Source organism: Chiloscyllium plagiosum, chromosome 34, assembly GCF_004010195.1.
Source record: "Chiloscyllium plagiosum isolate BGI_BamShark_2017 chromosome 34, ASM401019v2, whole genome shotgun sequence".
Taxonomy (NCBI): domain Eukaryota; kingdom Metazoa; phylum Chordata; class Chondrichthyes; order Orectolobiformes; family Hemiscylliidae; genus Chiloscyllium; species Chiloscyllium plagiosum.
In genome coordinates this window covers 19,316,762-19,344,532 of record NC_057743.1, presented here as the reverse complement: position 1 = coordinate 19,344,532, position 27,771 = coordinate 19,316,762, and the positions used below count along the sequence as shown (strand labels likewise).

At 39.3% G+C, this 27,771-nt stretch overlaps 2 protein-coding genes and 1 long non-coding RNA gene across 5 annotated transcripts in view; 1 reads left to right on the top strand and 2 right to left on the bottom strand.

The window, feature by feature from the left end:
• The window catches only part of zbtb17 (zinc finger and BTB domain containing 17), a 36,477-nt gene extending 35,904 nt beyond the window's left edge, over nt 1-573 (bottom strand). For both annotated transcript variants that reach the window (XM_043675709.1, XM_043675710.1), the window contains exon 1: nt 485-573. The gene's annotated coding sequence lies outside the window, so the exon portion shown is untranslated. The remainder of the gene's footprint in view (nt 1-484) is intronic.
• On the top strand, nt 1-19,264 carry szrd1 (SUZ RNA binding domain containing 1). 2 transcript variants are annotated; one of them, XM_043675714.1, is made up of 4 exons: nt 1-729; nt 6,985-7,034; nt 15,641-15,889; nt 18,241-19,264. In XM_043675714.1, exons 1-4 carry the CDS (start codon nt 670-672, stop codon nt 18,341-18,343), a joined length of 462 nt encoding a protein of 153 aa, XP_043531649.1. In that variant the 5' UTR covers nt 1-669; the 3' UTR covers nt 18,344-19,264. The 2 variants fall into 2 exon arrangements, with proteins under 2 accessions (XP_043531649.1, XP_043531647.1); XM_043675712.1 differs by having other exon boundaries at nt 641-917.
• Nucleotides 14,615-27,741, bottom strand: LOC122540263. The gene is made up of 2 exons (XR_006309260.1): nt 27,535-27,741; nt 14,615-15,858 (listed from the first exon to the last, which is right to left on the bottom strand). It is a non-coding gene; the product is annotated as an uncharacterized LOC122540263 (long non-coding RNA).
• Between the last annotated feature and the right edge of the window lie 30 nt (nt 27,742-27,771).

Here is a 27,771-nt window from a genome sequence, read left to right as displayed (position 1 = left end):
TCATTCTCCCTGCTCTGATGTTTCTCTTTATTGTCCCTGCTTTCCCCGGAGTATTTCGATTATGGGCATGCCCCACCCTTATACCTGCCTGTGCATCCAAATATCTCCCTGTTTATTAACACTCTGTCCGCATGAATCCTTAATCGGTGTCCCTGGTTGCCCCTGGAATTTCTCTCTCTGGTTATTTCTCATGTGTTCTTCCGTTGCTAAGCCCCTAACCTGCTGTACCTCCATTTATTACCCCTCTGTTTATTGGCCGTCTATCAATTGATCAGTGTATTGGCGTCTCTGGGCTCCACTAACCCTCTCTGTATCTATTGATCCGTGTATTGTTTGAGCGCGTCTGGCGGACCCTGCTTCGTCTCCATGATGGCGGCGGGAGGCGAGTCTGCGGCCTTCTTCCAAACCTCTGCCTCAGAGCGCCCTTTCCCCCAGCCGCTCTCTCAGGCGCGCAGCCGGCTCCCCACTCCAGTCTAAACCTCACCTTTCTTGTCCCCGCCAGCTGTTGCTGGGTTACGGGCTCCGTTTCCCCGCCCTCTCTTGGGCCTGCTATCGAGGTTTGTTGCGCTCGCCGTGCCGCTGCTTCGGGCTAGCTGGGCCCTGCCGCCGCCATCTTTTCACTCACAGATCGATTGCTATAGCCAGGGCTTCCCGCAGTCGCCAGGGCGCATGCGCCTGAGCTGGGCCGCTGAAAGGATCTCACCGGGGGACAGAGAGCACCGCGCATGCGTGAGTCCGTCATTCTCTGGCACCCTGGTGCCGTGTCGGACGCCTGTGCATTATTGGCCGGTGGAGCCCTGCGCCTGCGTGCAGAGAACTCTACGCGTGCGCTGTGCGACTGGGGGCGAGTGAGCCGAGAAGCTAAGATGGAAGATGAGGAAATCGCGGATAATTGGGAGGAAGCGGCCGATAGTGGGGTAAGGAACGGCGGAGGAAGCCATGGTGAGGCTGGGGTTTCTTCTAAACAGGCCTCATGGTTTGTTGATGCGGTGAGGCTGTTTTCGCAAGGTCCGAGAGTTAAGTAGAAGAGCAACGTGCAACAGTTAAAGGGTCCCTGTGAGTGTCGGGCCACAAGTGTGGGGTTCGGTAGCAAGGGGAGTGGCATGAGAGAGAAAGAGAGCGAGGGGGCAATTGAGTAGGTCAAAACCCAGGTCTTTAATAACTTGTAACCATAACACACTCTACTGGGAAATCAGTGTCGACACCAGGAGGGAGACTGAATATTGTAACATGACCAGAAAAGGCATTGGGAGCGAGTGATGCAGATTCCAAAGCGATAGAGGTAATCTAACCACTGCAACGGGTGCCAAAGTCAGTGCCAACTCCCAGAAATGGACAAGCTGACCTTCAACTTCTGCATCTTGAGAAATTGAGGCGAGAATTATTTTTTTCCAGTGGCAGTAATTAGAAAAAGAAGTGCCCCTCAGAATAAATTAGTGTAGGGCTTAGTTGTGGGATGGTGTTGAGGTTTGGGATTTAAAATCAGATTACATTGGGAGAACTTGTGGAGTTCACGGGTTTGAAGACAGTACTTTCGGTACCAGGATTGCGAACCAAATATCTTTCGGTTTATTTTACCTCTTTCCGTCGACATTATTTAACGACCGAAGTTTCTAGGGTGTTTTTTCAAGGAAGCAGGGATTGTATTTCTGCAATGGGAATAAAGTACAAAAAAAAGACTTGCTACCGCCACCACCACCATGTAAGCAACCCACTCTTCAAATTCACAAATCTAATTATTTTTGACACGGCAGCTTCAGAATCCTGTTCAACCTTCGCAATGTGTAGGAAGAACTAGTCCTCTCTCTTTAAACACATTATGCAATAAAGCTGTATTGTATTTGTGGTGGACTAGAATTAAATCTTTATGGTATTGCATACAGAAATACATCTTTTGACGCAGAGTATGCCAAGTGTCAATAGTCATGTTACATGAAGTTTTATGACAGATTTTCCAATGTTGACTGCACTAATTGAAGGGACAAGTGGCAATCATTTAATTATTAATCAAAGTTGATATATTTCATAAGTTGTTCAAAAGGTATATCTCAAAAATAAATTCTCCTTTTGTTTTCCATAAAAAAGCTGTTTCCTTGTTGGCAGAAAGGCCAATAAGCTGAGAAATCCACCTGCCACTTCCTAGACAAAATTCTGACTGCACTGATCTATAGGCAAATAAATCAGTCAGTTTTTAAAAAAAATATAATTAAAGTCATTATGCAATCAATTTAAAACTATTTTAGGACCTACCATTTGTGATTGTCTTGATTCTTTGCACATTATAAACTTGTTCTGGTGGTTCTATCTGATGTTGCATCACTAAAAATAGGTCAAATTCTTTTTTGGTATGTCTTCCTGGAGACCCTCCCCATGTCCACCTGAGTGGTCAGGGCCAGAGAATATTAGGGAAGGCACATTTAATGCTATAATTGGTCGATGCTATTTCTCAAGTAATTTGCGCAGATTAAGGATGAAGGCTCATAGTTCAGAGCACCCTTGAGGCTGTGAGTAATATAAAGGGAAATACACCAGGTTGAGTCCTTAGAATAACATGCTTGTGTTAAATATGCCACCTTGTGTTAAAAGGTGCAATATCCCCAGTTTATTGGTGAATAGCTTCAGAGAGCAATACAATTTGTACAAATATCAGCGTAATGTGATAGATGATCTTTCATTCTCTTAAAGAAACTTACGGTGTTCCGGTAATAGAGCTTGGTCATAGTAATATTTGTTCTCTTTCACTACCGCTTTGTCAAGCTGTCAGCATTTAAAATCAATAGAGATGTCTGCTTGCTTAAGTGCACCCTTGAGATTGCTCCATAACGATTTTAAAGTTGACAGCATCACTGAGATTAGTCCTGTAATGGCCACCAAAATGTGTGAGCTACCTTTTAAAGTTATCCCTGTAGTTGAGAATCAAAGTTGTCTTTGGAACAATGGTTTTGACTGTCTGATAGTTGCTGTTACTCAATGCATTAGGAAATAGAACTGGATAACTTATTGTTGCTGAATAGAATCTTGCCAACTTCTGGTGTGGTTTGTGGCATGTGGATAAGCAAGGCAATGCCAGAGCAATATAATTAACTTCAACATTGTTTATTATCCACTAGAATGATATGTTCATTTAACAGATTCCATTGCAGGCATTATAAACTCAAATGAGAATGTGGCAACATGGTTTCCGACGAGGTGATACTGTCTACAAGACATCCATTGTAATCCTATTTCTGGTATAGAACACTTAGAACTCAGTACTACTAGTACTCTGAAAGGTTGAATGGTTTGAATTTTCAGTTAGATTGGTGAAACCCAGTGTAGTGTTTGGCAAAGATGATAACCGGTGTGGGAAATAAGAGCAACAATATTCTGTCCTTGAGCTGTATAGAATTGAAGGACTTGCAACAACTTGATACCATATCATACAGCTATTCTGAGGTGCTTTGTGTACAGTTAATTTTGAATGCAATGACTGGTATGTTGTGATATGTAGCAGTCTGTATTCTGCAGCAAAATTTGCAAACAGCAACAGACGAATAAACAGTTGATCTGCTTTTAGTTAGGATGGTTAAATGAGAAGTGGCAGATGGAGTTTAATTCCGGTAAATGCAAGGTGCTGCATTTTGGGAAAGCAAATCTTAGCAGGACTTATACACTTAATGGTAAGGTCCTAGGGAGTGTTGCTGAACAAAGAGACATTGGAGTGCAGGTTCATAGCTCCTTGAAAGTGGAGTTGCAGGTAGATAGAATAGTGAAGAAGGTGTTTGGTATGCTTTCCTTTATTGGTCAAAGTATTGAGTACAGGAGTTGGGAGGTCATGTTGCAGCTGTACAGGACATTGGTTAGACCACTGTTGGAATATTGCGTGTATTACTGGTCTCCTTCGTATCGGAAAGATGTTGTGAAACTTGAAAGGGTTCAGAAAAGATTTAAAAGGATGTTGCCAGGGTTGGAGGATTTGAGCTACACGGAGAGGCTGAACAGGCTGGGGTTGTTTTCCCTGGAGTGTTGGAGGCTGAGGGGCAACCTTATAGAGCTTTACAAAATCATTAGGGGCATGGATAGGATAAATAGACAAAGTCTTTACCCTGGGATGGGGGAGGTCCAGAACTAGAGGGCATAGGTTTAGGATGAGAGGGGAAAGATATAAAAGAGACCTAAGGGGCAACTTTTTCATGCAGAGGGTGGTACGTACACCAGAGGAAGTGGTGGAGGCTAGTAGAATTGCAACATTTAAGAGGCATTTGGATGGGTATATGAATAGGAAGGGTTTGGAAGGATATGGGCCGGGTGCTGGCATGTGGCACTAGATTGAGTTGGGATATCTGGTCGGCTTGGATGGGTTGGACCGAAGAGTCTGTTTCCGTGCTGTACATCTCTATGACACTATGAATGCTATAGGTCAGGCACGAAGCAAACTCCCTGACCTTTTTAACTAGTGCAAATAGTTTACTTTTCTCTGAACAACAGCATTTCCAGCAGTGCAGCTATTCCTTCGCTGCTATGTCAGATATTACATGTGCTCATTCTGGAGTAGGATTTGAACCTGCAAACTTTTAAATTTGAGAAGACTGTACCAGTTGAGTCAAGCTGACGTTAAAGAACACTAAGAAAGAGTTTAATGTGAAATGTGTCTAAATTCTTTGAAAGCTGTGTTATCAAAGATGGCGGAATGCAATCATGTAGAAACTGGGCATTTAGTTCAGGTTTGCTCTGCAACAAAACCAGTAAACATGAATTCTCAGGTCTTGGTGCATCTCTGGTGAGGGAAACATGACTAAAGTTTCGGATCGATAATCTTTCATCATAACTGGTGAACTGTCCGTTCTAATGAAAGGTCATTGGTTTAGAACATTTACTCTTTCTCTGCACAAATGCTGCCAGACTGAGTAGTAAGTAATGTTGCCATATTCCTACCAGACCATAGGGCTGTTATCTCATCAAAGATGACTGGTTGGGAAGATTGAGATGGAGACCCCTTGTCGGTCTGGGCATCATTCTGTTGTCATATTTTTCTTTACCTCACCAAACGCAAAATAATAGTAATAGTCTAGAATAAGATTTAAAATAAGCATAACTACTTCCCCAACCCATTTCCTCAAACAAAGGGACATTGAGGAAATCTAGGTACAGTGATTTAAGCACCACTGCAGGATAAGCGATGCTTGAGAGTACGAAGGGCATGTCATCTGCAAGGAAAGGAATGTGGAGTAGATTTATCAGAAAAAATGAGTATGGTGTGTGATGAGTGGGAGAGTGATAGTCCTGATGCAACTGGGTTAATGGAAAGTAGCAAAAGCACGTTCAACCACAACATAGTGAAACCATTCATTAAAGTTCTTTTGTAGGATGTAGGCGTAACTAGAATTTTTGCCTTTTACTGTTGAGTTGCTGTTTTGAGAGTCTTTCCTGACCATGTCAGAGACCAGGTTAGGAGTTACCCACATAATTGTGGGTCTGCAGACCAATATAAGCCAGGTTGGGCAAAGACAACAGATTTCCTTCCCTAAAAGACATTAGTAAGCCAATTGGATTGTTATGACAATCCGGTCATCGTTATTGATGCTAGCTTTTGGAGAGAATCTAATTATTTCACTAAATCTTTTTAGCCTCTGGATTAAAGTTCAGTAACAAAAGTACTACACAACTGTAAAGCTTATATTATCAGTTAAGTATCAGCGCATAGAAAAAGAGATCTGAGGAACTATATATTATGGAACTGCACCTAAGTAAGGGGAAGATATTTAATAAAGGTTACAAAGACATTTACAGTATGGAAAATGTCAATAATTTTCATGCCTGGACATTACCAGAGTTTGGAGTCCCCTCAACAACAGGTTAATTTAGAATGACTGAAGAATTGAACTTGAAACATTAATTGTGCATGTCACTCCACAGATGCTGTTACCGAGTTTGTCCGGTACTGATTTTGGTTGGACTGCTGTCTTTTTGAGCTAAAACAATACTTTTTTAATAGTTTTATTCCTGTGCAAATACTCTCCACTTCTGTACAGTTTATATATTAAACACACATGCTAGCAGTGTATGACATTTAGATTTGAAATGAAAGGCGATCAATGATTTGCAGTCTCCTTTTAATATAGAGGAATTCTTTGTTAAAATATATTTATTATCAATTTTTTTTATTTAGAGGAATTCTTTAATTGGCCTTTGTGTCTCTGGGGTCAGGAGATGGTACTGCCAGTGCAGTTATTGAATAAGGAAAGTGCTAGGCTTGCCCTTGACAAACCTAGTTGAATAACTGATGTGTGCAAAGTAGCTATTTAATGGTGTAGAGATGTACTGTTGATAAATCATTTACAAAAGAAGTCACTAATTTACCAGTATCTGATATTCTAACCTAATTAGCTTTTTAGTATAATTGTAGGGTCTGGGTAGAATTGCTAGAACAGTGAGAATCCCTGGAGTCCTGCTCCACCTCCTTTTGCAATTTGAAGACACATTCATTATCAGTTTGCAATCCAAGTTTAAAATTAGTACGGAGTTGCATTGTGAAGTGTGAATGCGCTGAAAGACAACCTTTCTTCTTTCTGGGAGAGAGACATTTCACTATATCTGCAGCACTTTACCAATCATATTGATATAACTAATGTTGCATCATGCTTGCTATCCCAAGTGCCTTTCGTTTTCTATTTTTAAAATGGCCATAAATCAAAATGCAAGCTGCATTCTGTCATGTGCCATGCTTCAAAATCACAGGCAGGTTTCAGTTTCAATTAAGGCAAGATTTTCAGTGTTCTAAACTAGCATTTGCCTAATCTGTTTAGGATTTTTTTGGTGAAATATAGTTTTTTTTTTTGGCTTTCATATTTATTAGCCTGCTTAACATATTTGCAAGCCAGCTAATCTACTTTGGTTGATCATTACCTGACTTTGTTTCCATTTCTGTGGCATGGTTTTCAGCTGAATATTGTTTTACAGGGTAGTTGTGTCGATACTTAGAAACATGTTTTCCTTTACTTCTAGGAAATAGATCGGCGACTGGAGGCAAAACTAAAGATTCAACAGAAGGAAAAGTAAGTTACATTCCTAAATTAGTCAGTAACGTTTTTTATCGGAACCCTCAAAGAATCGATGCTAAGCACCCTAATATGTAAAATTGTGGAAAGTCCCTAGTCAGCACTGCCATTATCAATTCAGGAGTGCGAAATCACCTTCTCTCATCCTCTCATCCCAAATCTTCTACATGGTAGCCAATCTAAATTGAATTTGGTTTTGCAAAGATCATCTCCTTTAGATATTTATCGTCTTTGAGTAAAGATGTTCTTTGTAATTTGTTTTGATTTTGTTTTTCATTTAATGTCCTTCGGTTGTGCTTTCTTCTGTAACTGGTTTCTTACTGCGTGTTAACTAACTAGGTGAAAAGTCAGCCAGGGTTCAGGTACCTGAATCATATCAATGACCTTGACTGGAAAAATTGCATATCTACTGTGCAAAGAGAACAAAATCAGACATGATTGTTGGTCTTCATGACCAGATATTTTGCTGCAGATTAGTGTCTACACTTGCATTAAAGTCTGATACTGCTAATGGAACTTTCACCAGAATAAGGTGAGAGGAGAGAGAGACAGAAAACATTTGGGAAAGAAACATACTTTGGAAAATCGTAATTGACTTTCTAAAACTACTGTCCAGATGGAGTTTTCCGATTCTGATATTTACCTATAAATAATGGAAATGGAGTATTAAACTGAGTATTATTAAGAGGGTCACAGACTACAGTTCCCACTAATCACACAATATAAATGTAGAGATTACCTTACCCTGGAGTTGCAATGTAAGCAAGAGCTTCAGATGGTACTGTGCAGCCTTTGGCCAACAGAGGAAAAGTGTGTTCGAGAACAACAGATCCAACGTCAGGATCATGGTTTACAGAACTGTGGTGATTCCTGCCCTCCTTTTTGGCTCTGAGACAGAGTGTCTACAGCAGACACCTCAAGATACTGGAGCAGTACCACTAATGCTGCTTGCATGAGATCGTGCAAATCCGCTGGGAAGAAAAACACACCAACACCAGTGTCCTCCTCAGCATTGAGGAACTGAGAACCTATGATAGGCTGGGCACGTTGTCCACATGACCAATACGAGACTCCCCAAGCAAGTGCTCTACTCCCAGCTCTGAAATGGCAGATGAGCCCTAGGTGAGTAGAGGAAGAGCTTCATGATCCTCTCAAGACCTCACTAGCAAAGTGCTGCATTCCCACCGACACTGGGAATCACTGGTCCAAGACTGACCAAAATGGAGGAGCAGCATTCAGGAAGGTGTTGAGCACCTTGAGACTTGCCATCAGGGAAAAATGGAATCCAGGCACAAAGAGTGAAAGGAGCATGCTACCATACCAATGTCCCACTCACCCCTTCTCTGACCACCACCTCCCGCAAGTGTAACAGCCCGTGGTTGCTGTATCGATCTGTACAGAGTTCCCTTAAGGATGGAAGAGTGTCATCCTTGTGCAAGGGACCTCAATAATAATGATGCTGGGAAATAGGTTTACATTAGTTGGGTGATTGTTTGTTTTTTGATTGGTAAAGACTTGTTGGACTGAATGGCTTTTTTGCATTCTTTAGACCTCTGACTGCAAGATAAACTAAACAAACCCAAGAAAGGATGAAACCTTGGGTCCAAATTAATTGCGTAAAGAGAGAGAGAACAAACATGCTTAATATGGGGCTTATTATTTTGCAAAGAGACATAGAACAAATCCAAGGTGTTATAGGCCAGTTGGTGTTTAAAAAAATGTTTAAAATCTTTACTCAAATGTAATCTGAAAAAATTTGTGAAATGAAAAAGTAACAGCACATTTTTATAAAGGAATGCAATGCTTGACCAACTATATTACTTTTTTAAGAGTTAACAAAAAGTGAAGTAAAAATATAAACTTTTTCAAAAGACTTTTCTTAAGGTATGTCTCTAAGAATATCCCTCTTGCTAAGAATGGTGCATTTGATACTAAGAATAGTAACAATCAACCAAAAAGAGGATTTAAAAACTTAACAGCATAATTAGTAGCTGCAGGAAATAGCCATTCTGGACCTTGTTTGCCCTGCTTTTCCATGCAATCATGCTCTTGTATTAAAGGCCTATTTGTGCTTGAAGGAGGAGGACATGACAGAGGAGCTAGATGAGTATTTTGCATCTTCTTTGCCAAAGAAGATGATACTTCCAAAGTCATTATGAAACAAAGGATAGCCCTTGACCAGAAGGGCTGAAAGTTGAAAGATACATGCTGACTGTACCTGAAGTTAATAAGTCACTAGAACTGATGAAATGTATGGAAGGAAGGATGGAAATTGTGGGCTTACTAGCTATGGTTTTTCCAGTCCCTCAAAAAGTTGGTATCAAGAGAACTAAAGAATTGCAAACATTGCATCTTTGTTCAAAAACAAGTGCAAAAATAAGTCCAGAAACTAGAAGTCAGTCTTACCTCAGTATTGGGAAATATTTAGAAATAATAGTTCAGAACAAAATTAATAGTTACTTGCACAATTATGGATCCATTAAGGAAAGCCAGACATTTTAAAGGTAAAGTCTTTTAATTTGCTCGAGGTTTTTGAGAAAAGAGGTTTGGTGAGTCATGTGGTGTACTTGGATTTCAAAAGATATATGATAAAGTACTTATCTAGTCAACAAAGTTGAAGTCTGGAATAAAAGGGGCAACGAGAGCATAGATTCAAAAGTTGGCTAAATGGCAGAAAATAGTGATGAATGCTTTGGTTTTAAATAGAAGATGGTATATCTATTACGCGACTGCATTTTCTGATCTCTTGATAACTTAGACTTGGGTGTGCAAGGCACAATTTCAAATTTTGTAAATGGTACAAAACTTGGAAGTACTGTCACTGAGGGAAAACATTTGGATTCATGAAATAGGCAGAAAGCAGGTTAAATTTAATGCATAGAAGAAGGAAATGGCACATTTTGAGAGGAAGTATTAGGAAGGGTAACTTAGTAGAAAGGAACAAATTCTAAAGGAAGTGCAGGAGCAGAGAGATTTGGAATAACTTTGTACAAATTCATTGAGTGCAGGCAGGTTGAGAAAATTAACGAGACATAGCATCTTTTTCTTTATCAATGGGCATAAAAGCTCCAAAGCAAGGAAAGCTATAACGAGAGTTCATAAGTTCCACATTTGTCTTCAACAGATCTGTTCATTAATTCTGGGCACTGGGCTTCAGGAAAAATATGAAGCTATTAATTACAGATGATGCAGAATAGTTTCTAGGATGAAGACTTCATTTGGGGAGGAAAAAGTGTTCTTCTAAACTTTCTCTGAAGGAGGAAGAGATGTAATGGTATTCAAAATCATGAGTACGATAGTAGATAGGAGTAAGTGTCCTGACAAAGGGTTGAGGTCTAACGACCTTGACCTAAGATGAATTACAAAAGAGCTAAGGCAAAATGAGGGAACATGTTTTGAATGATTAGCCTCTCAAATAGTGCATTATTCTACAGAGGAAAATTTGATCAAGACTTTAAAAAAAAAAGTTGATCGTTTTAGAAAAAAAATTAAAAGGCCCAAAGGGAAAAAGCAGGGGAATGGGACTAGTTTAGTTACTCTTAGTATGCATAGATACAGCAGACTCAGTGGTCTCCTTTTATCTTGTGAACATTCAATGACATTTTCTCTAAATTAGCTTGTGGATCGTTAATTTGAAAAATGTTGGCGTCTCTACGGTTGGTTTCAGTGAATTGCACTTGGGAATGGGATGAGGTAAAGTGAGTCAGTTATTGCTTTTGATTTTTATCTCCTGGGTTCCTGTTGGAATGTGTAGACTAGCATTGATATTGTAATGGGATTGTGCTTCGGTGAAAGGATTTTCAAAGTGACTGTAGGTTTTGATATTTGTCTAAGTTTAGTTTGCTGAACCCCAGCACTTGTCATCGCCTTCTCAGGAAGGAAGGGATGGAAACCACATGGACTATTTTTCCTTTGGTCTGACTAATTCATAGAAGAAGTTAGTACAAACAGGCACCTTTTATATTCTCTAGTTAGCAAGTTAGACATGTTTAAAGTGTCTTCATATGTGCTGGGACTACTTTTAATTTGAAATATGACTTTTTGGTTCTGGTAGGTTATCTGCCTTATGGTGAATTCTCCTTCGGTGGGAATTGTCTACGAATTGTGATAGATTAATGAAACTCATCACAAAAGTTCTCATTTACCTTATCCATTTCCCTAGCAAGTAAATGTAATCTTAGCTCAATTTATAGCAATCATTTGACTAGAGTTTGAGAACATAATCTGCTAATTCATTATTGAGTATTAATGAAATGCTGTAGAGGCAACAATGTTGCCTTCCATTATCTGTACCATCTTTTGCAAATATCACAACTAAAAACAAATTAATACTTAATCTATTGCTGTTTGAGATTTAGTCATAGAGATGTACAACACGGAAACAGACCCTTTGGTCCAACTTGTCCATGCCAACCAGATGTCCCAACCTAATCTAGTCCCACCTGCCAGCACCCGGCCCATATCCCTCCAAACCCTTCCTATTCATATACCCAGCCAGATACCTTTTAAATGTTGCAATTGTACCACCAGGGAAAAGACTTTGTCTATTTATCCTATCCATGCCCCTCATGATTTTGTAAACCTCTATAAGGTCATCCCTCAGCCTCCTACGCTCCAGGGATTACTGCCCAGCCTATTCAACCTCCCCCTATAGCTCAAATCCTCCAACCCTAGCAACATTTTTGTAAATCTTTTCTGAACCCGTCCAAGTTGCACAATGTCTTTCCGATAGGAAGGAGACCAGAATTGCACGCAATATTCCAACAGTGGCCTAACCGATCTCCTGTACAGCCGCAACATGACTTCCCAACTCCTGTACTCAATACTCTGACCAATAAAGGAAAGCATACCAAACGCCGCCTTCACTATCCTATCTACCTGTGACTCCACTTTCAAGGAGCTATGAACCTGCACTCCAAGGTCTCTTTGTTCAGCAACATTCCCTAGGACCTTACCACCAAGTGTATAAGTTCTGCTAAGATTTGCTTTCCCAAAATGCAGCACCTTGCATTTATCTAAATTAAACTCCATCTGCCACTTCTCAGCCCATTGGCCCATCTGATCAAGATACTGTTGTAATCTGAGGTAACCTTCTTTGCTGTCCACTTTTGGTGTCATCTGCAAATTTACTAACTGTACCTCTTATGCTCACATCCAAATCATTTATATAAATGATGAAAAGTAATGGACCCAGCACCGATCCTTGTGGCACTCCACTGGTCACAGGCCTCCAGTCAGAAAAACAACCCTCCACCACCACCCTCTGTCTTCTACCTTTGAGCCAGGTCTGAATCCAAATGGCAAGTCCTCCCTGTATTCCATGAGATCCAACATTGCTAACCAGTTGTTGTGGGAAATCGGCTAGCTCTCTTACCCAATATTTACAACTCTTTAAAAGTAATTCTTTGTGAAATAATTTGATAAGTCCTAAGTGATGAGACACTCAGTAAATATACGGTTTTTTTTGTGAAGTGTGTGCTATTGCACTAAGTAACACACTATATTTCTTAACAAGGCCCAGTGTGGACTTAGTGTTTAGTAGTGTGTATGTATAAATTAGCTCAGAAGAATCACATTTTAAAAATAACCTGGCACTCTGGGAAGGTAACCACATATGCATCCTTAGCTGTTGTAGAAATTTTCTAATTAACCTGTTCAGAAGTATTACACATCTCTGAAACAAGGTGTGACTCTTTTGTAAACAGAGTGAGGCTCTCCCTAGCAGGATTTGAAAGACATGGCAAAATATGACAGCCATTGTGTTGACAATAGTTGAAAAATGGTAGCAGGGATAGAACCTTGAATCCCAAAATCAACATGAAAACAGGGGAATTTTTACATTAAAAAAATTAACATCTCAAAAAATTTGGGGATTTCTAATCTTGCTTATTATCTAGTCGCGTAATCTAGGCCACACAACAAGAGCTTTTCAAGCTCCTCTCTGAAGAAAAGCTTGTTAATCTTGATGGACTCATATTTCCCTTCCAAATAAAAGGCCATTATTTCTGTTGCTACATTCAACAATTGTCAGAAAATGTGCAGCAATCTGACAGGTGGACATAAATTTAAGGATCCTAGAATGAAAAATTGTTTAAGAAAGAAACAGGAGAAAGAACTTTTTGTAGGATGTTTGGAGTGGGATGAAGGTTTGGGCAGGGACTGGTGAGAGGGAGGTATCTGCTTGTTTTATTGTTAGATTCTCATTTGACCATATCCCTGAAGAATCTCCCAATAATCAAAAACAAAAATTAACAGTAAGAATTTCCAGTGGCTTTAGAGGTGATGGTTGAGCTGAAAAAATGAAAGATGGATAAGATGTAAAGATTCTGGATTAGTGGTACTGGAAGAGCACAGCAGTTCAGGCAGCATCCTTCAAATCCTCCCACTTCCTCCAGACCAAAGGGGTAGCTATGGGCCCCAGCTATGCCTGTCTCTTTGTTGGCTACATAGAACAGTCGATCTTCCGTAATTACACTGGCACCACTCCCCTCCACTACATTGATGACTGCATTGGTGCCACCTTGTGCTCTCGCGAGGAGGTTGAGCAATTCATCAACTTCATCAACACATTCCACCCTGATCTTAAATTTACCTGGACCATCTCTGACACCTCCCTCCCCTTCCTGGACCTCTCCATCTCCATTAATGACGACCGACATTTTTTACAAACCCACCGACTCCCACAGCTACCTGGATTACACCTCTTCCCACCCTAGGATGCCTCCTAGCAGAGCGCTTTAGGGAACATCTCTGGGACACCTGCACCAATCAACCACACCGCCCTGTGGCCCAACATTTCAACTCCCCCTCCCACTCTGCCGAGGACATGGAGGTCCTGGGCCTTCTTCACTGCCGCTCTCTCACCACCAGACGCCTGGAGGAAGAACGCCTCATCTTCCGCCTCGGAACACTTCAACCCCAGGGCATAAATGTGGACTTCAACAGCTTCCTCATTTCCCCTTCCCCCACCTCATCCTAGTTTCAAACTTCCAGCCCGCACTGTCCCCTTAACCTGTCCGGACTTGTCCGACTCAATGTGGACTTCAACAATTTCCTCATTTCCCCTTCCCCCACCTCACCCTAGTTCCAAACTTCCAGCTCAGCACTGTCCCATAACTTGTCCTACCTGCCTATCTTCTTTTCTACCTATCCACTCCACCCTCCCTCCCCCACTCACCTATTGTACTCTACGCTACTTTTTCCCCACCCCACCCTCCTCTCACTTATCTCTCCACCCTTCAGGCTCTCTGCCTTTATTCCTGATGAAGGGATTTTGGCCGAAACGTCGATTTTACTGCTCCTCGGATGCTGCCTGAACTGCTGTGCTCTTCCAGCACCACGCTGTGCTCTTCCAGCACCACTGATCCAGAATCTGGTTTCCAGCATCTGCAGTCATTGTTTATATCAAAATGTAGAGATTATCTATCCGAGTAGTTAGATTGCTTAGTACTGAACATATTTGGGTAGATGCAACATGATGGCCTGAAGTTTGTCAAGTTTTGTTTCTCTGGGCCAGAAGTGTACCACTGAAAGTGAGAGTCACTGATGACATCCAAATAATGAGCATAACCAACATATCATATGATATTCTTGATGGAGGCAGTTTATTTTCCATTTATATTTGTGCATCAATTCAAAATAGATTAATCAGATTGTCTTTTTCCCTTTTGAGTGTACCAAGTAATACAACAAAAAAATTAAAAGGCTGTTGGGATTCTGTGAACTGAAGAGCAATTAAATTTTGATTTCAACCCTTGACTATAGAATGGTGTTTGTGCATTTAATCAAAAGCATTGTTTTCCTTCAGCAACATGTAAATCTCTACTTTGGAATCTGACACTCCTGTCCTCTATATAAGTGTACAATCCAACTTACCAGGAACATAGCTGTGGGAGCTCCTACATTGCAAAATTAAAACCTATTTCTTTCCCAGTAATAAACTATGAAGTCTAATCGGTTGTAACAAGTGGTTTGATTGCTTGTGATTCACTTCCCCTATCTTCCTGCCTGACCGTTAATGACTGCTACCAATAATTAAGAATCACTTCAGATCATATGGTTTTGGGTGGGGAGTATATTTACTAAGCACAAGCTACTGCAGCTTATGTGGGATAGGGTGGGAGGAGCAAAGTATCTTTTTCTGTATGTCATTTCTTTGTAATTATGAAGATTAAGAAATGCTAATAATCTGAGGTTAGAGGTATAGTAAATATGGCATCAAAACTGCTTAGATTTTGGGGTGTCTGAACAGAGAAATTACAATGGCAAATTCAGTACAAAACAGGAACCTTCTGAATCTGAGCCATTGAATAGGCCTTGCTTTTCTGAATTAGCTGTTTATAACAAAAATTACTTTTGTGTTTAGAGGAAAACATGAAGGGTGAGAGCACACCATTTGTGGGTAATTGCCAATGCACTATGTCACAACTCCATTTTGCATGAATGCTGCCATTATTCCTCAGCACAGCATTCCTGCAAGACTTCCATTTCTGTTCTTGTCTCCCAGTTTTACACTGTCTCCTTCTTATGTTTGACAAGTTTCTTTTTCTTGAGGGAGTGTAATGCTATTCTGGAACATCAAAGTTTTTTAAATTTTCAAACAGAAAATCGAAGCTGACGCCTAAGGTTCCCATCGTCATACAGGATGACCTCCATCCAACGCCCTGTGCTCCACAAATCCGCATTTTGAAGAGGCCGACGAGTAATGGGGTAGTCAGCACACCCAACTCCACCACAAGACCACCTCCACAAGTCAAATCGCTGGCCCAGCGAGAAGCTGAATACGCAGAAGCTCGGAAACGGATCTTGGGGAGTGCAAGTCCTGAAGAAGAAGATAAAACTAATACAGACAGGTAAATGACAGGACAAGGGATGCATCCTCTTAAGTTCTGTTTTAATCCATTTAAAGTAAATGACTCAAATTGAGACTAGCAGCCATTTAGTCATTTGTTGGATGAGTTTATGAATGTGTTACCACACTATTGACATAACTGCGTTTATAGTTGGTGATAATTGTACACTGTCCCATTTATGCCTTTTTTCTTTAATTGCTCTTACTATCTCATTTTTGCTTTGCATGATCATCATCATCCCTTTGGATATTTAATTTTTCCTGCCTTATACCCCATCATGGATACTCTCTTCTGTACTCCCTATTCTATTATCCCCTTTCTATCTCTAATAGCTTTTAAGCAAATACAGTTCTTTTTCCAGTCTGACAGTTCTGTCTCCACAGTTTCTGCTTATAATCTGCTTACTTTCCAATATTTGATTATCTTTATTTCAGATTTTTAGTGCCTATAGTAAGTAGCTCATTGACTGGTCTCCGACTTCTACAGTCAATTTATCATATTTGCATTTACTTTCATTTGAGCCTATCATGTGCTTTCTGCCAAGAGCTGACTTTTGAGTGAAAAATTAGTTTACTGGTAAATCACGAATAGATTTGGGGAGAGCCTTTCCAGTTATGGTCAGAGGTAACAAAAATGATATGACAAAACCCCGCATATCATTGGTTAGTTATGTGGTGCTGTCTGCAGAAATGAGTTAGTAAGGTTCACGCAGGTCTCCTTTAAGATGACAGCTGTTATGTGTTGTCATTTTGTTCCTTGTTCACAATGGATTAAACTAACACCATCAACGGGAAGAGGATAAGTAAAATTTGTTGTTCCCACTTCTATTTTGTAGCTATTGGGTCCTGGCATAAAGTGCCAGAGAGAGATGATGTATTGCAGTGGCAAGCAGCTGGAAGTTTGAGGTGATTATAATGGACAGAACTTGGGTGTTCTGCAAAGCAGTCACCCAGTCTGACTTGTTTCCCAATTTGGTAGACTTAAATAGCAATCTATGTTTTCAGCTCTGTTTGCCAATTAATTGCCTTTATATAGGTAGCATGATAACTCTTTTATAAGTTGCATTAAATATTTTCCTTCTCTTTTCTGAAGATGAGACTTCCTTGCTGGGGTTAAGACTCTTAGTACTGAAGGCCTCTGGTTTTTGTTTTGAGAGCTGTGATCATTGAAGTAAATTATTTAGCCTAGATTCTTGTTTGATTTGGCTCCCTTATCCATAAGTGATTTGAGAATTAAATCTGTCACAGGCAATCACTACTCCATGTTTTGATCCTAATGTTTAATGGATGAGAAATGGGACACTGGTTCTGAGTCATAGAGGTCTACAGTATGGTAACAGGCCCTTCGGCCCAACTTGTCCATGCCAACCGGTTTTCACAATCAGTCCACTCCCATTTGCCTGCATTTGGTCCATATCCCTCCATACCTGCATAAGCAGATCCTTTTTGGTAGAACCAGGTCAGTTTTTAAAAGTTCTGATCATGTTATAAGAGACTTGCACCAGTCTGTCCTGCTTAAGTGAAAACTGGCTAAATGATAAACAATTCTTTTGCACATAGAAAATCTGAATTACATTGAAAGTTCTTCCAAACTTGAGTGTACACATCTTTAAATGGTCAGCCTTCTATTTCTCCTGGACTGCGCCTATGCTAGTGTGCTGTTAAATGGGACTCCTTTGGTATGTGGGAGATATCATAATGAATGAAACGCATCCATAATAGATATCATTTTGTTTATCATTTTTGTCTGGTATAATTTTGCACCAGTATTATTTTCTTGTTGAGATGTGTAGTGAGCAACATTGGTTTGCAGTCTTTTTTTATGTAATTGCTGACAATGGCTCAAATGAGTGATGGTTCTCGATTGGCCTGAAAATATGTTAACACAGTTATCAATTTTCAAGCAAGTTTTAGGAGCTCATCTGTGCTAATGTTCCATAAAAAGTGCTTCCTTCATTTTCACGTTTAAGTAATTAAAATTTTTTTTGTTTAATAATTTGATAAAAAGGAAACTCGAAAGGAACATTATTGATTAGATTTTTTGGGAGGAAAAGAACAAAAATTATAGTTGAGGTTAAACTATAGTTGAAGTCAGTATTCGAAGTTCACCTCTCAATGATTTGTATTTTGTGTACTACTATCACATGTAATGTACTGGATTATACGTATTTACAGATCATTCAAGTACGTAGCAACATCTAACCCTTGATCTTGTTGGATTGTTTTAACGTTGAAAACATCTCTCTAGTCTTCTGTCAGAATCTAATTGTAATAGTGTCAGTGATCAATAAATCGATATTCTGAGCACTATTCTAACACTACCTTTATCTAAAATTAATTCTTTTTTTTCAGGCCAACTAGGATTACCCAATTGGAGGAGACCAGACAACAGAGCAGTGTAATTCGACAGCCCCTGGGCCCTGATGGTACACAAGGCTTCAAGCAGCGCAGATAAAACGTGGGCTAAAACGTGTAGAACAGAACTCTCCAGGACCGAGCGTGCAGTGTTGGACAGAGAGAACGGACTCAAGCAGAGGACCTGATCTGCTTCTCTTGCACTGTGATCCCCTTTTGCTCCGCCCACTGTGACTTTTCTCCTTGCGCACTGTGACCCCCTGCTCCGCCCACTGTGGTTGGCACACTGCTGTGAGCTCTCCAAGGAAACCGTGAAGGGGAGGTTTCTTGTATTCAGACTGGCCAAGAATACATTGTGTGCCATTTCTAACCAGAAATTTGCTCCAGCAATAATACTGTTTAAGAATGTTCAATAGATTATCTTTTAATTTCAGAAAAGAGTTTTGACTATGTATTAGTGATGGGTGCTGTTTGTCCATTTACAGCCCATGCTTTATGGGTTTGTTTTGGTTTCTTCCCACCTGATCCAGTACCACAAGACAGTCCTTCAATTATCTCACTATGCGAAGTATGTCAAAAAATCCATCAGAAATGCACCAATTTTAAAGTTGGCTCATCTTTAACTATTTATTATAGGCTGTATTTAAATTTTTTTTTTCAAACCGTCAATCTGAAGAAAGAGGACAAGAACGTGAAATGATCCACAATAGGAATGTGGACCACAGGCTTGGGCTGTTTGACACAGTAGACCAAGGAGTACACTTGTGTTCAGTAATGAGTGGTCTGTTGTGTAACCAATTCCTGTCAGATTCCTGTCCTCCCATCCACAGTGAGCAAGTCTGTTGGTTAACAAGAACTAGTTGGGGTGGGGGTGGGGAAAGAGAAGTTCAAATAGTGGCTGCAAATGTTGCTGTATCTCACCCACCTGAATGTGATTAGCTGGTTTGGCCAAATCTCAGCTAAACCCCAGGATTTATTTTTTAATATCAAAACTAATATGGTGGTGTGATTAAAAATAGAGTACTAGGGTAGCACTTGAGATGAAAGCTGCATATTGCTGTGGTCACGTGATCTTATTCCAGCACTGCCTTATGCTCAAATTCACCAGCTATGCTTTGTGCATGATGGTTTTTGGTATAAACTGCAGGATAGATGTAACTTGCAGTAGTAGAAACTTTCTTTAGAAAAGAGAATGTTTCAGCAATGGCCATGTCTATTGTTACTGCTGCTCCCATTGTGGGTCAGTGCAGAACAGTATTGTAAGAAACTGGGAAGGTTTTCAAAGTATTTTATTTGGAACCCTCCCAGTTTTATGAAGGGAGGAAATGAAAGGAAAAGAAAAAAGACAAAGACAAATAAATGTAATTTTTTAAAAAGGGAAATAAAATTGTTCTAATCAAATTATATGTTCTTTCAAGAAGCTGAAAAGCTTGAGGCTAAATAGTGGAACCTGAAACTTTGGTACTGTTTGTCTCCCTTCTGGTGTTGTGTGCGTTCTGTGCCCTGCTAACACTAAAGCGAGGGGTTGCAGTTATTGCCCATCACTAGTACATACTCTTAGTATTTTTCAAGGCAATGCCTTTATTTTCTAGAATTTCAAAACAAAGCTGTTTCTAGGTCCATCTATTGTTAACAGGGCACGTATGTAATTTACTTTTTGTGTGACTTGCATATGAATCATCTTGTCTTGTGTTTGCGCAAATGCGCATGTGTTTGTGTATGTGTGTACTCTATATATGTCTGCCTGCGAACAAATTACTGCTTTGTGGGGAGGGGTGGGGTGAAGGAGATTAATTGGAGATTTCGATTTCAATTTCAACCATTGCTTGGGGGCAAAAAAAAATTAGCCGCCTCACTCCTGCACAGCTGCTAGCCTAGCCTCCCAATACAAAAGCCATCAAATTACTTGGCTGGGGCAGTAAAAATGGCTGAATTGATTTGGACTGGGGTTGAATAGGTTTTAAATGCTGTCCCACTGAAAAATGTCAGACCTTAACATATTTTTAAGCTTTTATAATGAATAATATTCAAAGTGCTTTCCCAGCAGTTGTTGTATTAGCATAGAATTTATTTTTTGTTGAGGTTGTTAGTGAGTTTTCACACTACCTGGCATTTCACTCAATCAATGGACTGACAGTCGCTTGATCTATGGTGTTTATGAACTTGGAACAATTGACTGAGATTCTTCAGAATATATTTGTTCTCTCAATCATAAAATTCCAACTTACTGCTAGTTCTTGGATTTATATGCTGCACAATGCAGTATACAGGATTCTAATCCAATCTTGATCAGCCAGACAGTGGTGACTATATGAGTGGCCCCTGTGCCCAGCAATAGGTAGTGGAACATTTAGCCAGAGGTTTTGTTCACAATGGTTACTTACTCACTATGTGGAATGGATACGGGCTCAGTAATCCTGTTTTTCCTTCTGATTCCCCTTTCCTCACCTACTTCAGTCAAATAACCTGAAGATGCATGTCATTCAGTTAGTACAATAGCTGGACAAGATACTGTCAGGAACTATACCCAAGCCCAAGTTAAATGCCTTCATGCAAGTGAAGGTGGAAAATGTTTTTAAAAAAAAACTCTCCCTCCCCATCCAATAGTTATTTCTATGAAAAGACAGATAAGTATTTGCATATGTAAAAGCACAGTTGGATTAATCGAGCCAGTAATTGTTTTGTTTCCTAGCCAGAATTACAATCAGGCGACTAGTTTTTTTTTTAAAAAATCAAGCTCTGGTTTTGTTTCTTACAGTTATTAATTTCAAAGCCAAAAAAAATCTAGTTTACAAACATAGCAAACACGTGGTAGACTATAGCTGAAGGCTAGAACTGATATGAAATGCTTTGTGCAACATTCTGGTGTTTACGGGGTTTGGTTTTGAGAGTAATTGCCAAGGAGGAAAATGTGTTTGCAAACACTTGTATGGACAGAATGAAATAAAGTAACAAAGTCAAAACTAGCCTTGTAAGCAGGACTGTAGTAAAACTGCCATGTTCAGTTTGCTCAGACTGGAGGAATCAAAATGGGCTTGAAGAACGTTGGATACTATGCATTATCAGCAAAAGATAAGTGACAACTATTGGTATGCTGAATAAAATCAGGATGCAACTTCACACAATAAAAGAGAAGTCAATGGTTGAAGATCAGTTTTGGGTCAATTAAATTTGTGAATGGGAAGTCGATAAAGCTAGGTTGGTTTGGGGGAAATACCCTATTTGATAAAGCTAAGTGAGAATCCTCATTATGCTGAGAATCTTGTTGCCTTTGCATGTTGTAAAATCTCTCAAACCATGAATGAAGTGTTGAATGTTCCCTGTTGTGTGAAAGAGACATTGATATCTGCTAACAGAGCCTACAGAATAATGATGATACTGCCTTCCCTCAAAAGTGCTGCTACCTGACCTTTGCCCTTTACCTTTCCATACAACTTTTCCAAGATCAGGTTTTCACTCTGTTTGCAATCGTCACAAACTTGTGTGATAGAGTTACCAACATGCAGTGCCATCCAGAATGTTGGGAATTTTTTTCACAAGGTACAATTTGACCCAGATGAGAGTATATAAAAACCAGTGATATGAACAATATAAGGCAATATTGACAGTGATTGGAACATAGTACTGTCACTGGACCTGTTTTGTACTCCTTTTGGCCAGTTTAACAAAAAAAATGGTTTAGTGGAAAAAATATAAATATGGGTATAAGAATGAGTAGGGTGTCCATTTTAGAAAATGTTCTGTTTCACAACACCTGTTCTTTACCACATATCATAAAAAACATATGAAATCATTACAGAGGTGCAAACTTGGTCCAGTTACTTTTAAATTGTTGGAAAAGGCTTCTGTTCCATTGTGAGATCAGTTGCTAGTTTGTGAACCAACGAAGGCAGCTATGTGCTCTGCAGTGTTTCAGGCCTTTTAGATGTTGTAGGGCCTTTTTAAGGAAATCACTTTAATCAGGGCCTCTGTCATGACTAAGCTGAATCCTGTCTTTGGTTGTATCAGATTACTGGATTTTTTTAACCAGTCTCTGAGAGAGACACGTGCAATTTTCATAAATAATCCAGTGATCTCTATCTTAATTCACATAAAGATGTACATCAACATGATTTGGGCTTTCAAACAGCCAGATATTGGGGATGTATTGGCATACTAAGGAACTTGGCTTTACTCTGGAAGTAGCTGGTTCAGGGGTTTCTTTTCATAATGAAAAACGCAAGTTCAGAAGTACATTTAGCAAAATGGCCAAACAAAGTGAAAACAGACATTGAAATTTATACCTGAGATTGATTTTATTTTTGTTTTATATTGAATCTAAGGGCAACTTGCATCTGAATTGTGTGAAACTTGTCAGCAGAATGCAGCTGTGCTTTACTGGTTATAGTGGAACATGTTACATATGGAATTTAGCGACTGGAAATATTGTGGGACTTCAATAATGTCATGAGGGGTATGAATTGTTTTGTGATTACCATTGTCATTACAGAAACTTGAACAAATGCAATGTTGTGTGGGGGATTGGGAGGAAGCTTATTTGAAAAAATATTGGAAATTCTTTGCAGCTTTTCATTTGCTTCCAAGTATTTTTTTTAAAATGACTTGTCTTTTTTTCTCATGGCAGAATGCAACTTGCAGGAATGAATTACTTAAGTTTTGTTGAAGATAATGTAGGTAATCCCTAATTTTAAATGTAAAATGGCATCATTATCCACTTTCACTACCTTTCTCTCCTCTTCCCTACCCACTCGTTAGCAATCATCTTGACACAAATTGGAAGGTTGGGACAATGCAGCCATTTGACCTCCTGAACCTCATTGAGGAGTTATGCTTCAGTATCATTTGCCATGCCTTTTTTGATTCTGCAGAGGATACTATAGACTGAACTTGGGATTTGTGAATTGGCTGTCAGTTTTGACTTTGCTAATTGGTTGCTACATCAGAATGCAAAGCAAAATGGCTAATTAGAGCATCACCTTCACTTCACAGAAAAACTGGAATACAGGGGGTGGATTTGTAGAACTCTTCAAATATTCTGATTGTTACTATGGCAGCAGGTCACATAGTAGCTTTGCCACACTTAATTTGGTTTAGTTAATAAGCAATAATAAAGGGGCTTATGATTTCTATTATACTGTGTGGTTTGTAAATGTTGCTACAGGGATGTAACAGCCCAACTAAAAACCACCAAGTAACTGAGATGCTTCATTTTTGACACATTGTATTTCCAGTTTGAAGATGTTCAATTTATCTGAAGTATAATACATGCTATTCTCATATGAAATGTGTAAAAGCAGAAGAAACTTGCCAGGAAACCTCGTGTACAACTTCAGTATCCTGGGTAATCATTAAAGTATTATAGAACTTACATGTGTATATCAGCACTGAGCTGTACCATACTCCTTACTTGGGGAGGTGGGGGGACAAAATCAAATAATTTACAAAAAATTAGTCTTTTAAATGAGCTTATACCACTGAACAATGAGTTTTGCTGAAAGACTTGAGTCATACTGTATAGTGTAGCTTTTGTAGACGGTTCCTTTTAGATTTATGTATTGGTTTAGCACAGTCTTTTGTGTGCAAGTACATCAAGTTTTTTCCAAATCTGCCCCTTAACGATTTTCCTGATGTTATGCTATTATGGTCCTCTGTGTGGGCCAGCAAAAGGACCAAGGATGTTTATCAAACCAATAACATTCACAAGTGGCATTTCTGCTTGTTACACAGGGAGTATGTTGCTTTATTGCTATTGATACAATTCGTTTTTCAACTTCAGCAAAGTTCACTCTTCTGTCAGCACTGATTTCCTCCAGTTCCCTTTGACAATTTCTAAGTCAGTCCTGCTGCTACTTCTAAGAACGTGATGCATTTAAGAGTTGCCCTGATTCAGAAGGATGATATTAGGAAACCAGCTTGAGTTTTTGGTTTGAATATTAAGCTTGCATCTCATTTATAAATGCAGAGAAATGTGTGACGCTTACAGATTTTTGTAGAAAAACAACTTATCCATTCTTCAGGACTTTTCTCGTGTTTTATTGTCTTGGTGGGTACAGATGGATGGTCATGTCATATGCTTTTATGGTTGCAGATTAGTGCTTTAAGATGCTGTCATTGAACTTGAATGAGACAGTGGGAAATTACAGAAGCTTGAGGAATTTGATCCTGAGCTATCTTAAACTTCCCCAGCTTGTTTAATTTACAAACTCTGCTGTATAGTTTGGGGTTCTTAAAGGGCATAATCACCCCATTAAAAACATGTAGTAAATGGTTTATTTGGGCATATGATGCCATGACACAGTATCACCCATCTAAAAACTTGTTACAATGAAATTGTAGACTGAACTTGGGACTTAGTGAATTGCACAAGTCTTTAGAAATGCACAATTGGTCAGTCAGCAGCTGAAAGATCTGTAAATGTTTAAATGGGACACTTAAATCAGAATGACTATTCAAACAGAATAGCTTTATGAAGAAATTGCCCCTTTTAAGCTTACAAAATGCTTCCTCTATGACATTCTCATCAGGATCTTACATACTGTTGCACTCCAGTTGATGGAATGGCACACACTTATGTGCTGTAAGGTTAGTGCTGTAAACAATTACTAAATGAGTCACATCTAAAGTAAATTTGGTTGTGACTATCAGATTATTGTCGGGTAAGATGTCTATCACTGTATTTTGTCTTCATTTACAGGCAATGTACACAATGTAACATTTGTAGGATTTGGTGTTAGTTTGTTTTGGTTGAATTTATTAGTCCTTCCTATTTGCATGAAGGCTGGGAAAGATGTGCAAATACTGTTTTTAATTACCTGTAACATCTTTATCAACAAATAGATGCTCTTGCTACTGTCTTTTGATTTTATATTTTATCCTGCAAAATCGTCTGGACCCCTTGAAGCAGCTTTTTTATATAGCGTTCAGCAAAAGGAAAGTTTCGTCTGAGTGCTGGATGTATTCTGTATAACTTCTGTTTATAACTGACTGGCAAAGTTAACTATATTTTAAGTAAAATTTTATAAGTTTAGCTGAAACAGTTTGGCCTTATTTTTGATGTGTTATGCTCCTTGTCTTATTTGAGGAACATTTATTAATGTAAATAGGGTTGTTGGAGCAAGTATATTTTTGTGACACAACAGCTTTCAAAAAAGTATCCAAGACTAAGAATATGAAAGGGATATCGAACGTGCTAGGTAGCTTCTGCCATACTTCAGCATTACTCAACCAGCTAATTTCCTTCCTGCCCTGGTTAAACACCTTATTTTTCCACACTCTCTGATTCTGCTGATGCTCTAATTACCTCTAGGTCTGCAGTTGAAAAGGGGGAAATAAAGTGAACTCTGAACATTTCTTTTGAACCTGAAAAACTATCCCATCTATCATATGCTGACAAGTCTGATTTTCCCATTTCCATGTACGGTGCGGATTCTGAATTCAGTGAAGACGACATGGAATAGAATGCAGGCTAAGAGACAAAGATATTAAACAACTTTAAATTGGAAAATGGTATACACCTACAAGTAACTGAAGAGGAAATGCAAGATTGTGAAACATGAAGAAATGAGCAGAGGACCAATCACTACCACTGAGTAGTTTAATTAAGGTTACTGAGGATGGTGCATAGATGCTTTTAGCAAGATAGCGGAGAGATGCGCAACTCCTGATCATATCTTTGCAATTTCCAAATGTGCGCTTTATCGATCTCTTCCTCCCTCTGCCCAGTTAAAGACAATTCACATTTTTAATGTAGTGCAACATCCCTTAACACCACTTGACAATATTCAAACAAAATTTGATTACAAGGGCATAGAGACAGTAGAACAGTGATATTTGGTCAGAGATATGTTTTAAGGAGTGCCTTGTAAAGAGGAGCAAAGTAGAGTGGCTTATGGAAATCCTAGTAGTATGGAAATCCTAGTATTTTAGGGTTTGAGCAATCTTAAGGATCGTGGCATGTATACAGGACAGTAGTAGCTACCCAATGAATATGATATAAAACTGTAATACTTCATAATATTTGAATGAATAGACTTGTATTTGATTGGCACCTTTACTGAGAGTTGAGGATGAAAATCAGTTCACTTTCTGTAATTACAATTTATCTAGCTTTGTACATCTGAACAGCTATATGTATGATTATACCTAGATTTTCATTAAAATGTGAATTATAAGAATGGATATAGTATTCATTGAATAATGACTTGTAATTACAAACTCAATTTTCTGATAAGTCATAAAAGGGTTAATGGGCTGAAAGAGGAAATATCTGAACGGCAAATTTAAAATGTGGTCAAAAGACTGGCAGAGGGGTGAAATTCAAAAGATGGGGCAGCACCCCTAATGGAAGAAATTGACAACCTTCTAATATGTTTTCCCAATGTTTGGACTTCATCCCCTCCCTCCCACCAAATTCTGTGAACAAATAAGTCTGCGTTATTCAATACATTCGAAGGCTGAGCTAGACAGGTTTTTGATTGATGAGGGAGCTTGGTAGGAAAGTGGAGTTCCTGCTCCCATTTCTTTGGATGAGAGACTAGAATTGGAGGAATGCAGAGTAATTGCATATTAAGAAAAATAAACAATTTACAGGTAATAAATAAATTTGGTTCTCTCAAGTGGAATGATCATGATTCTCCTCTCAAAGTGACTGCTTATATTTTAGGTTCAGGCATAAAGAATATTATTTAGAAAATTAAGTGTCAGTGCTGCTGCTATAGGTATAGTAATTTTCTGCCTCAAAGTAAAATGAGACTACACTTATTTTGTTCCAAATATTGCCTGCCTAGGATGTTGTCAGTGTGATCCATTTTAGGCCTTAACAAAATATGATCCTGTCATCCCAGTGTTGTACTGTGGTGTGTTGTACTGTCAAAGGTGTTATCGTGTATATGAGACTTTAAATGGATATAACATCACACTAACATATACAGTACACATTTCGGAGGGCTTCACAGTTATTGGGCAGAACTGAATTGCGTTTCCTCTTTAAATTAAAAGAAATTCAAAGTAGTTGCATTTTTTAAAAAAACTAGTCTCTATTAAAGTTTTTAAAAATCGACCTCCTTCCCCTTGAATCCTATTGTTGAACTTGGAGGAAATCCTTATTGTTATACGGGTAATTTGTTTTTAAGCTAACAGTCAAATTAAAAACGTGTCTATAATCTTTTATGTGTGAAATGTCTTGCTACAGCTGAATTATCCTCTATTGCGGCTTTGTGTGAAGCGAGAATCCATTACATAACCCGATCATCTCTGCACTTTCACCATCTCAGAAACACGCACAAGAATTACCTTCTATTTTTTTTGGAGGGTGGGGAGTTTATGAACTTCCGCGGAGTCCGGTTGGGAATTTCTAGTCTTGACACCTGATGGCGACAAAGACATTATGTGAGAGAATCAATGAGTATTACAGTCCCTACGACTGCAGACAACGCCCTCCATAACGCCAGAAGGACATCCTCCACTATCCCGTGATGCCGTGGGTGCCGGAGGCGGCTCCTCCTCCAATATCCCGTGATGCCGTGGGTG